The following is a 12,013-nucleotide window of genomic DNA, read 5'->3' as shown; positions in this document are numbered from 1 at the left end:
TATATATATAGTTAGTGGGAAGTCTCGTTGAGTGTAACACCCTCCCACAGTGTCCACGAATAGTTTTGCAGTGCGGTACGCCAGAGGATGATTTCTTTTATTGTTGTTTTAGGGTCTTCAGCATTCATTACATCCCACACAAGGCTGGGTTTAACAAGCACTTTAGGACTTTTCGATTGGCTGTGTGCGAATGAATCTATGCACTTGAGATGTTAATTGTATCGATAAACCTGATGCATCCAAGACTATCATGAAGAGACTGGGCCTTGCCGTGGTTTGACGGTTTGTGTCCGTGACCTACTGGGCTATACTGAGCTGAATTCGCAAAACCTGCCTTGCTAGGCCACTTGTTGGTTATATGTCTGACCGGCTACGTCCCCTGGTTCTCCAATTTTGAGGTTGGAACACGTATGGCGATTTTTTCCTAAAAAAAACGAAATGCAGTGGTGTGTTTCGCCAAACACTACCTCCTTGCGGTTTAGTTTTTGAGCTAATAGCCTTGATTGCGGTCTGTAATATGGTCTTGTCTAGCTATTTCACTCGATGTGGGACAATGATTACTATAACCGTTAAACGTTTGGATGATCTCTTTGTCGTCATTTGAGAAAAGGTTGTCCCACACAGCTGAAGAAGATCGGCTGGTGAACGTTTTGAAAAAGGAGTCCGTATTAAACGTCGCAAACACAGGGGAATCAGCCTACTCCAGTTGTGACAAGATTGTCGGTGCTAGTTGTTCTTTGTCACCGTGAAGCATTGACTGGTGAACAACAAGCGAGATTTCTGTTTGGGAGAGGATGCGTTGCTTACATCTGAACTCTCCAACCCCTCCCCACTTGACGGCCCACTGACAGTGCTGGATTTACGCACCAATTTATTAGCTCCCGCCTACAATGCGCAGCTACCTACTCCTCCCCCCCAAAATCATCGGTGAACGAAACTGCGGCAGCTACAACCACTGTACGACGAGTACGCGGTTATTACAGCTGACAATGATGATGACACATAAGCAACCCACACGTTTGTTATTCCCGGACACGCTTACCTAGCAAAAAATACCCCGGAATTTCATCAGTGTAATGCATCTTTTCTGTCCACAGAATTGTGGGGGGGGGGGTGACAGCATAGATAATTAGACAAATACTAGGTCTTGAAAACCGTGGTGTGCAATTAGCTACTGACGAATTCCTTGTCCATTTGGGTATGCAGATGATGCAGTTCTCATCTTCGAAAAGGAAAACAAGACAGGCGTCTTTGGGTGAACTGACCGAAGTCGTCTTTGCCTTTGGCTTTTTATCTCCTCCTGGACACGTGGGTACTGGACAAGTCACCTACACTCCAAGAAGACACTCGATGTTGTGGAACGGTTTGCGTATTTTTGAATTTGTATACCCGATTGTAGTGCGACGGATGAGGTCAATGAGCAAGTCTCTAGAGCTCAGTTCACGTTCTTCAATTTGAGGCGCCTGTGGCAACGAAGCGGACGTTCTGTCAAGCTTCAACATGAGCTGTATTGTACAGTTTTTGAACGTGACCTCCGCGAGCAACGGAACTGAAACTTCTTCAAGTCTTCAATAAGTGTTGTCTCAGACCTACACCTTTTCTAGACTGCTGTCAACGAATCTGTAACGGGACAATTAGAGAAAGTGTTCGATGACGCAGAATGTACTTTGCTCTAAGAATATGTAATGTTTCGCGCATGCTGAATCATCGGCTACTAAAAAGGGTGCTGTTTTGGCTTACCTAATTCAGACTGGCACAGGATGGGCGATGGTCATAATCTGACCTGGCACGTGGGTATGAAATTTGTTGCAAAAATTCTGGTTACTTTCGGTGTCACTCGCTTTCCAGGATGGACTGCTTTTAGATTGCTGGTCTAATATTTTGGGATCTAATATTTTGTTCTATCGCTATGCACAGCTATGTCTCACTGACGGGTTTTCCTGTCTTTTGTCAGACGTGTATAGCGCTCAGCCCAGATTTGCACCGCTTTATCAGCCAACAAGAGAGTCTCCCTGAAGTCGACCTCCAGTTGTCCGCTTTGCTGATTATGCCAATTCAAAGGATTCCTCGGTAAGGAAGAATCCCTTATGTCAACTTTCACATTTTTCTGACGCGCATCCTTGACAGATTGATTTTACAGCTTCTGTACCAGCGTTTAAATTCATTTAGACCATGATGTCTACACTAGACCAGATGCGTAACTGAACGCTCACCTTTATGCCTTTGTTGCTGTCCTGTGACTTGCCGGAGTCCATTGCTTTCTCGCTTCTGATGACTTTGGTTGACTCCTCATAATCATACCTTTTGGATACACTATTACGTACTTGTTCATCTTGTCTGATCCGAAAGACCGATGCTGAGCATAGATCTTACAGTGAAAAAAAACACTCGGTCATCTCTTTTGGGCTAAAAAAAAACACTCGGTCATCTGGTACTTTTGGGCTAGGTTGGTTTTTGTTCGCATGACGGTAGCTTTGCGTGCGAAGTTGTAGATAATCCATAGGTGGTTATTCACTTGGGGATCACTAATTCACTAATGCACCAATTCTTTAGCTCTGTGTGAGACTTATGGACATGGAACATAGTTTGAGTGTCATGTATGATAAAAGTCCAACCTACCAAAATTGAAGCGTCGGATTCCCATCATAGAGCAGTTTAATTTAAGTAGATTCAGAGGGTGTGAGTCTGGGGCGAGGCGGCTCAGTGGTTGGTTAGAGCGCGAATTTACCGGCCGGAAGGTCCGTAATTCGAATCCGACCTCTGCCTCTCGACTTCCCCTGTCTAGGCTTGGGGAACCTGACAGTATCCCAGCAATCGTGCTTTCTTCGGGTGGTATGGCAGCCAGGCACCGGAAAAGTGCTACAGCTGAACGTTAAGACATCTTCAAATTGACGAATCCATTACTTCCATCATGCAACTGCGTTCCAGATTCCATCATTATGTATTCATTATCCTCCATCCTGATCTTTATCCTCCCACTTGAAATCATCGTTGTGCTTAGGACCTGTCCGTATTCTATTCTCATCCCTCATTCTTCCGTTCTTAAGGTACTCGCTGATGTTACAAGAACTACTCATGATCTGTCTACAAATGGACGGCCTAAATAATACGAAAGCCGTGTCTTGCATTGAAAAGCTCTCATCGGTTGTGCAGGAGAGACACATTATCCCCGAACAAGTCTGCACACATATTCTTCGCATGTACGATTGCATTCAGTCTCGCCAACCATTCCCCGAGGATTCGGAACTCGCTTCTGGTCTGGTGTTTCTTGGTCACTTCATGCCGTCGCTTCGCTTCGCCACAGTGAAATTGATGGCTGCTTTCGCGTCGATTGCTGCGACTGCTACCTACCTGAACGAACAAATCAGGATTAACAGTCAAGCGGATATGGCTGCCATTTTGCAATCAAAGTTGCTTGGGAATCGAACGGAGAACCTGCTCCTCGTCCCAGGCCGACGTCTTCTTCGATACGGCTTGGTTTACAAGGTTAGTTTCTTTCACTTCAGTTTGTTTACAACCAACATTCAATCGCTTTCGCATCCATACCCGTAGCTCTTGTGGCCAGTTCGGCATGAGTGCACATCTCAGGTCCATATCCATGCTCCTCCTTCGACTTTAATGTTGTCTGAAAGAGCAGTCATTGCTTGATTTTATAAACCATTTTAAGCAGTTTCTTACTGGCAAAACCGCTGCAGGCTTTTCGACTGATAGGTTCAAGGTACCTCATTTTCTTTTCATGTCATTGTTATGTGAGATATGGCTCGTCGCAGGTGATCAAAGGACTCATAACTGCTTTGGACCTTGACCCACCGAGCACTTTTCGACCATATTTCGATTATTTTCTTTCCAGTCCCACAACTGCTCACTAGTAATCATTCTTATCTGTCTCCGTAAGCCACGGGACAAAATTCATAGCTATTCGGAGCCTAAATTCCTTACAGGTTTTCCTAACCGAAATCAAACGGGCTTCCATGCCGGATGACTGTCCGTTTCTGCAATCACACTTTGAGTGGACCTACCCATCAGAATCTGGCTACTTATGTGATTCTTGATCCTTCCCGCTATACGGCTACACCCAAGTCCGTGTCTCCCACGGTACGCAGTGAAGCTCTTGATCCTTCCCGCTATACGGCTACACCCAAGTCCGTGTCTCCCACGGTACGGCAGTGAAGCATCAGTACCAACACTGATGTTGCTGTCTGATGATGATGATGATGATGATGATGTGTCTCTCACGAAAGAGAAAAGACCGGTACAGGTATCTGTAACATACTGATTTCTGCCGGTCTGAAGCATCCGCGTATAATAAACAAGCAGACACTCAAGTTGGCCATTCAGAGCCGTAAATTTACCCATACTATTCGACCACTTCGCTTGCAGCAGCCCTTGTAAGACTTGTTATCGGTTGCCGATACTGGAAACAGATCAAAATGGGTGAGCCCGCACTACTCTGATGAGTTTCGTTCGCCTTGCCGTTCTCATCGTTAAACTGGAATTGTACGCTCAAAAGAAACTTGTGTAAGGCAATGCTGTCCAACGGGCTATTCTGAAGATGCTGTGTATCTTCTCTGAACCATCTCATCGTTCTATGTTCAATCTGTTTTTAAATGCGTCGAGAACTGTTTCAGTTAGTCGGATTTTATCGTTTTTTGGTATGCTTCGGACGGATTAAAAAGGGGTCTCTTGTCGGAGCCATAGGTCACCCGGCTTTATGATCCCAACCTTGCTGCACAGAAACAGTGCGTCAGAAGGTTGTAATTCAAACCTTTGACCTAGTGAACTCGTGATACGCGCAATCTTATTACAGGAACCCATTACTCCCACATCTCCGTTCATCTCCGGACTTGCAAGGATCCTAACCAAACACAGCTAGTCAGTGAGCGCTGGACAATATATGTGTGACTTCTGGAAATAGCACGCAACGTGCTGCGGATTTTTGGACCCACATTACAACCAAAATGAGCTAACTAAACGATCGATTACTTGGCTGGAAAGCCAAGTGAAGTACATCTTTTTGATAAATTTCCAAGAGAAATTCCGTCTAAGTTCGGCCGTTCATGAATTTAATTGTAAGTTCTTTATGAGTTGTAAATGGATGGCTCTCCACTTACCGCTATGCCAAAGACGGATTATCCAATGAATGGATATCTGTCTAATAACTACGATTTTGAGCTGGGCGATGTGCATGTACCACTTGTCATAAAAAATCTCATCTTTTTCTGAACTACCCTTCGAAGGAGATGGGTTTTCAATGCCTTTATGGATGACTCTGTTGTTTACCTTCCATCCTTCTCCCTTGTAAAGTGATCTAAGAACCCAGCTGAGCCTCTCGTTTGTGATGTCTACAAGCAAGTAAATGTGCTGCACCAGGCCGCCTCATGTTTCAGTCGCTACGATATTCGAGATATCACAATACATGTATATTCGGGATGCACTACTCTTAAGCTTGCTGAAAATTCTTCGACGGCCCACGATCGGTTTCGCCCATTCAGCAGCACATCCAGTTGCTTGGACACATCACAGACGAGAGGTTCAGCTGGGTTCCAGGTGAGTCTCGAAAAATAATAAATTTGTTCGCAAATAAGTTCGAGAGGTTAATTTCGTACAATTTGGTTTCAAGTAGAACATAAGGTTGACGAAAACTCGGGGACTGTGCCTACCTACTGAGCCCTAAGAAAGGCGAAACCGTCCGTGGGCTGTCGAAGAACATTTTTCATCTTGTCTAAATTAAGTAAGGTAGTTATTAATCTCACCTAACACTTGCACAAATAACAAGAGTACTTTTCGGTTCCAATATAGTCGTTAGGATCCTCAAGAGGCTTCTCTTCACTTTTCCAGTTATCCTCCGTCTGATTCCTCTTGTGGTCTTTCTGGTGGATTTGGAAGAGTTTAGTAACTACTGTTCCGGTCGCGACCATTCTACTATTTGTCCCCACTTCTCTGTATGCCGCTGTTTTTTCCTTGTTTAATCTCCGAGAATTGCCAGCCAAGTACCATTTTAAATTAAACAGGATGAACTATCGATCAGAGCATCAGCGTGTCACATGAAAACATCGGAAACATGGCATGATTGCGAGACCTGAAACCCATTGTTCAAAACAAAACCGCCATTTCGCATCACTGATGGGAAAATTGCGTCCACCGTATAGTCTTCTTCTCTGAACCATCTCATCGTTCTATGTTCAATCTGTTTTTAAATGCGTCGAGAACTGTTTCAGTTAGTCGGATTTTATCGTTTTTTGGTATGCTTCGGACGGATTAAAAAGGGGTCTCTTGTCGGAGCCATAGGTCACCCGGCTTTATGATCCCAACCTTGCTGCACAGAAACAGTGCGTCAGAAGGTTGTAATTCAAACCTTTGACCTAGTGAACACGTGATACGCGCAATCTTATTACAGGAACCCATTACTCCCACATCTCCGTTCATCTCCGGACTTGCAAGGATCCTAACCAAACACAGCTAGTCAGTGAGCGCTGGACAATATATGTGTGACTTCTGGAAATAGCACGCAACGTGCTGCGGATTTTTGGACCCACATTACAACCAAAATGAGCTAACTAAACGATCGATTACTTGGCTGGAAAGCCAAGTGAAGTACATCTTTTTGATAAATTTCCAAGAGAAATTCCGTCTAAGTTCGGCCGTTCATGAATTTAATTGTAAGTTCTTTATGAGTTGTAAATGGATGGCTCTCCACTTACCGCTATGCCAAAGACGGATTATCCAATGAATGGATATCTGTCTAATAACTACGATTTTGAGCTGGGCGATGTGCATGTACCACTTGTCATAAAAAATCTCATCTTTTTCTGAACTACCCTTCGAAGGAGATGGGTTTTCAATGCCTTTATGGATGACTCTGTTGTTTACCTTCCATCCTTCTCCCTTGTAAAGTGATCTAAGAACCCAGCTGAGCCTCTCGTTTGTGATGTCTACAAGCAAGTAAATGTGCTGCACCAGGCCGCCTCATGTTTCAGTCGCTACGATATTCGAGATATCACAATACATGTATATTCGGGATGCACTACTCTTAAGCTTGCTGAAAATTCTTCGACGGCCCACGATCGGTTTCGCCCATTCAGCAGCACATCCAGTTGCTTGGACACATCACAGACGAGAGGTTCAGCTGGGTTCCAGGTGAGTCTCGAAAAATAATAAATTTGTTCGCAAATAAGTTTATTTTGCTAATTTCGTACAATTTGGTTTCAAGTAGAACATAAGGTTGACGAAAACTCGGGGACTGTGCCTACCTACTGAGCCCTAAGAAAGGCGAAACCGTCCGTGGGCTGTCGAAGAACATTTTTCATCTTGTCTAATTTAAGTAAGGTAGTTATTAATCTCACCTAACACTTGCACAAATAACAAGAGTACTTTTCGGTTCCAATATAGTCGTTAGGATCCTCAAGAGGCTTCTCTTCACTTTTCCAGTTATCCTCCGTCTGATTCCTCTTGTGGTCTTTCTGGTGGATTTGGAAGAGTTTAGTAACTACTGTTCCGGTCGCGACCATTCTACTATTTGTCCCCACTTCTCTGTATGCCGCTGTTTTTTCCTTGTTTAATCTCCGAGAATTGCCAGCCAAGTACCATTTTAAATTAAACAGGATGAACTATCGATCAGAGCATCAGCGTGTCACATGAAAACATCGGAAACATGGCATGATTGCGAGACCTGAAACCCATTGTTCAAAACAAAACCGCCATTTCGCATCACTGATGGGAAAATTGCGTCCACCGTATAGTCTTGTCTTGTTTTAACCACAAGAACATACATCATTCCCGCAGTGTGTGATGTTTCTATAGGTTTGACAATTGGAACAATTGAAGCGAAAACGCATGAAATTTGAAATACTCTGTGTGAATGAACCACTGGGTACTGTCCAATGTTTTATTGGTCTAAAAGAGTGCAACTTAGTCGTGGGAGCCAAGGAAAGCTATGCCGAATTCTTTGTTCCACCTCCTCGTAGTATTTGAGTAGCAACTCCAAACAGCGGTGGAGCTTCCGAACTGGTGTTGTGCTACTTCACCACAGATTGACCAGTTCACTGTCACTCCTAACGGTTGGAATCAAACGGCAGCCAAATGTGAAAAGAGGTTCCTTTCTAGTTTTCTTCACCTGACGCCGCTGCCCTTTGGCTTCATGCGAAGGCCCCACGACGTTATTATTAAACTAGATTAACAGTATTCATTAAGTGCAACGTCGCCATTGAATGATCTCATCTGTTAACACTAGAACAACAAGCAAAGTTAACTAAATGGGACGACTAGTTATTCACTTTGGCTAACTGCCTGTCGGATCTCTGGGACGCTGTTTACTGGGGAAACGAACTTTCAGTCTATGCGGAAAGGTACTGTACAGCCGTTTCACTCTTGTTGGGAATCGCCAGCAGTGTACCTCACCAATCTCTTGTGGCCGAACGGTATAGGCCTTAACTACTAGGCAAGAGATCATGCGTTCGAATCCTCTTAGGGTTTCACGAGGTGAATCCCAATGAGTCTTTCAGCGTGGACTGAGGTCTGTTTCAAAATCTCTTCATGCCGTCGTTTAATTTAACTGCCTTTAAGATGCAGATAGACAGCACATTACCAGAGCGTCCACTCAAGCGTTTAGTGGTTGCGCAAAAAGTCCTATCTACTTGTCGGAATCGTATACCCGTAGACAATCAACGAATTTTTTCCCACTATCCTGATTGGAAATTTATGAGGCTTGGTAAATCTGGAGAAAACAAAATTATCGAGAAATACACTCATTTGCAAATCAATTTAGTTTTCACGAGAGACTCAACTGAATCTCTCGTTTATGATGTTCTGCAACTGAATGTGCTGCACACAGGCCGCCTCATGATTCAGTTGGAACGATATTCGAGATATCGCAGTATATTTTCATGAGGGAAACTACTCACAAGGTTTTCAGCAACCTTGTGAGTGGTTTCCTTCATGTAAACAGTTATCTTTTTGGCGAGAAAACCATACATAGTTGCACCCAAACAAAACGTGATATTCATGCTTCGGTTGCACTATAAACCCATACAGGAATATGAAGGGAAACTATATACAAAGAGCTCTTTTAAAACACTAAAGGAGCTTTGGAGTATCAAATAAGTATGTGAGTCGTTATATGCTCCCTTTTGGCGAGTTCATCAAGCAGGAAGATCCACAGAGTGACAGTATTCAGATTACGAAACCCTGACTGTTTTGGGGGCAGCCTGACATTCATCCACTCCACTATTCGTTCCATCTATTTACTTCAGATGAAAAACTACTCAACGTTGTGCTTGCAAAGTTTAGTTGAATTTCAGCTAAATTACCAGTGACATCTTGGTGAAAGATCCTCTTGCTTAACAGATCTGCGCACTAAATTAGTCGTGTGTCCTCAGCATTTCTTTCAAGACTAATGTTAGTCGCACGTACAGAAGACGTTACAATGCGGATATGTTGTGGGTATTATCACGTGACTATACTTCACCGTTTGTACTCGGCTTTTTGTCTCTGTTCTTACGTTGACTCGTCCAAGCCATACGAACATGAAAATCGTCTTCCCCACTCATGCCGCCACTGTTGAGTACAAAAGATCAATTCATGAACTACCCGCTGTAGTGCGTGACTAAAATTCTCAGGCGCCTCAGTTATCTCTCAAACCGGACCTAATACAGTTGTTTACGGGTTGTCTGACAACCATGCCATTTTCATTCATGCTCCGTGAGAACCTGGAAGTGAGAAATCGCTGGAGTGTGGATGCATTATTCCTCCCAACCCTTATTTGTTACAACTAGCCTCATAGCTTTCAATAAGCACTTTTTATCAGACGGACTATTAGATGTTATTGATTCGACGTTTGTGCCTTCTAGCACACCAAGCCTTGTAACTATCAAATCACAATGGTTCTATGGTCACCAGCATCCTGTTTCTGCATAGAAACTTCGGCTCCCAACCATACTGTCACTGACCAAAGCGAAATTGGAAGCGGATAGGTGAAAATACATGGATTATGTCACGAAGTTTCAAGTGGTTGCCACAGTCACCGAAGAATTTAAAGTGCGACTGAACGATCATTCCGGTATGGTGGCACCAAGAAGTAAACCACCTTGGTTTGCTGACGAATTATTTGTGAGCACTTTTCCATTTTTTTGTTTTCGAATGAAGCTCTCTGGGTTCGCGCTTGTTGCCTTTGCTGTCAGGTGTTCGTGAATCCTGACTGTTTTGAGGAAATTTTTACACATCTTCATCATGTCTTGTGCTTGTCTCAGCGCAACGAGCTTACCGGTCGACTTCACTCCAGGCTGTTGGTACTCATGTCCGATATACTGATCTATGCAACCCCTTGCCTTTGCTGTCAGGTGTTCGTGAATCCTGACTGTTTTGAGGAAATTTTCACACATTTTCATCATGTCTTGTGCTTGTCTCAGCGCAACGAGCTTACCGGTCGACTTCACTCCAGGCTGTTGGTACTCATGTCCGATATACTGATCTACGCAACCCCGCGGAAGGTCTACCGACGTTCTGGAAAATTTGTTACTGTCCCAGCATCAACTAAAAAGTCGGGTGACTTGCGTCGCTCTCAACCAATGTCCTCCACTCGTTATCGACGAGTCAGATTCAATCACTTTGCATTTTTACGTGCCAGAACCAAACGACTCATAGCAGGACGTCTGGCTGAAAAGGCGTGGCTGAACAGCATCACTTGTCCGTCGTCGCCCTCATCAGCTCACCCCAAGGACATCCTAACCAAGAGAAACCTGCGCTTTTCCTGCGTTTCCGTCTATCCGTTGCACCATTGCCAAATCGAACCGCATTTCACACCGAGCATCCCCACCGATCAGACTTTTATTCTTTCACGAGTGACCCGATTAACCTCTATTTTGGAGTGCAGCCCGGTCAAAAGCACTAGTTCTCAGTCCAAGGGTGAGCGGTTGACATTATTTTCAATCTAACGTACTCTGCGATCATCGTTAGTGCACTTATCTCATGGTCTTTTCCACTGGGTTATCGCACACAGCTACAAAATACACACACACGTTTCCTCGGATGACTTTTTACGCTAGCATTGCACGGCTGGGGTTTCTGCCAGCTTGTTGGCATTCTAAATCCAATTTCGATAGACGTTTCACCTTATTCATTGTGTCCAATGCACCATGGCTTTTCACATCCATTCATGCGCATACTGTTTTACTTGAAGAGAAATTGAAGGTAGCGATCAGTTGGTCCTTCATAGTTTCACTTTTTCCCACGTAATCACGTTGCTTGTGTCGCCTGCTACTCAGTGAGTTTTACTCAGCCGACCACCTACAAGCTTAGTCATTTCACAGCTTATCAGTCTGAATAACCAGTTTACCGAGTTTCTGCACCTAGAAACGCTTCCTAAAAACATTAGAAATTGTATTGATATATACTTACTCCCCTCAAAGCATTTCCTTTAGCTGAATAATGGTCGCTGCTCTCATCACTATTATTATTATTATTATTATTATTATTATTATCAGAGACAGCGACACTGATGCTTCACTGCCGTACAACCACAAAGTTTGTCTAATTATATCAGAAGCCTTAGAATGAAAAGAGCAGGTAGACTGGGTGAGGGAAGGGACTTGGTGCTGGCTTATATATAATGTATCCTCAGGTGCCTACATCCACAAGCGCTCAATCAGACAACCTGGAAGGAAACTGACAGCGCGAAGGCCACTGACATCGATCAGCCGCCATTTCTTACAATGTCTCTAGCCAATCCTGGAAGGTATGTTGCTCTGCGATAAGAACAGAATTATATCGTGGAGCCGAATATAGGTCGACACTAACTTTTCACAGGCTCTTCTCACAGGGTTTTCGCGTTTTTCCGGTTACACTACCTTAAAAGTTGTCTCATACGGTACATTTTTATACATGGAAGGCGATGGTGCATGTGTACCATGATTTTAACTAGGTCAGCTCTGCGATCGTATCTACCTCTTTCATCCTCTGCTTGTAGGTAGTAGGACGCTGTGTTCGAAACCGATGGCGAGATGACTCCGTGGTTAGAGCA

General features: G+C 44.0%; 1 protein-coding gene across 1 annotated transcript in view; it reads left to right on the top strand.

The window, feature by feature from the left end:
* The window catches only part of T265_07617 (hypothetical protein), a gene marked incomplete at both ends in the record, with an annotated part of 39,964 nt that overhangs the window by 6,411 nt on the left and 21,540 nt on the right, over positions 1 to 12,013 (top strand). The window contains 3 exons of the mRNA XM_009173185.1: positions 1,955 to 2,070; positions 3,048 to 3,486; positions 10,404 to 10,899. Of these exons, the coding sequence (XP_009171449.1) occupies positions 1,955 to 2,070; positions 3,048 to 3,486; positions 10,404 to 10,899 (1,051 nt within the window). The remainder of the gene's footprint in view (positions 1 to 1,954; positions 2,071 to 3,047; positions 3,487 to 10,403; positions 10,900 to 12,013) is intronic.

This window comes from Opisthorchis viverrini (genome assembly GCF_000715545.1).
Source record: "Opisthorchis viverrini unplaced genomic scaffold opera_v5_178, whole genome shotgun sequence".
NCBI lineage: Eukaryota > Metazoa > Platyhelminthes > Trematoda > Opisthorchiida > Opisthorchiidae > Opisthorchis > Opisthorchis viverrini.
Note: the sequence above shows the minus strand (reverse complement) of the source record. Positions and strands in the feature narration are given on the sequence as shown.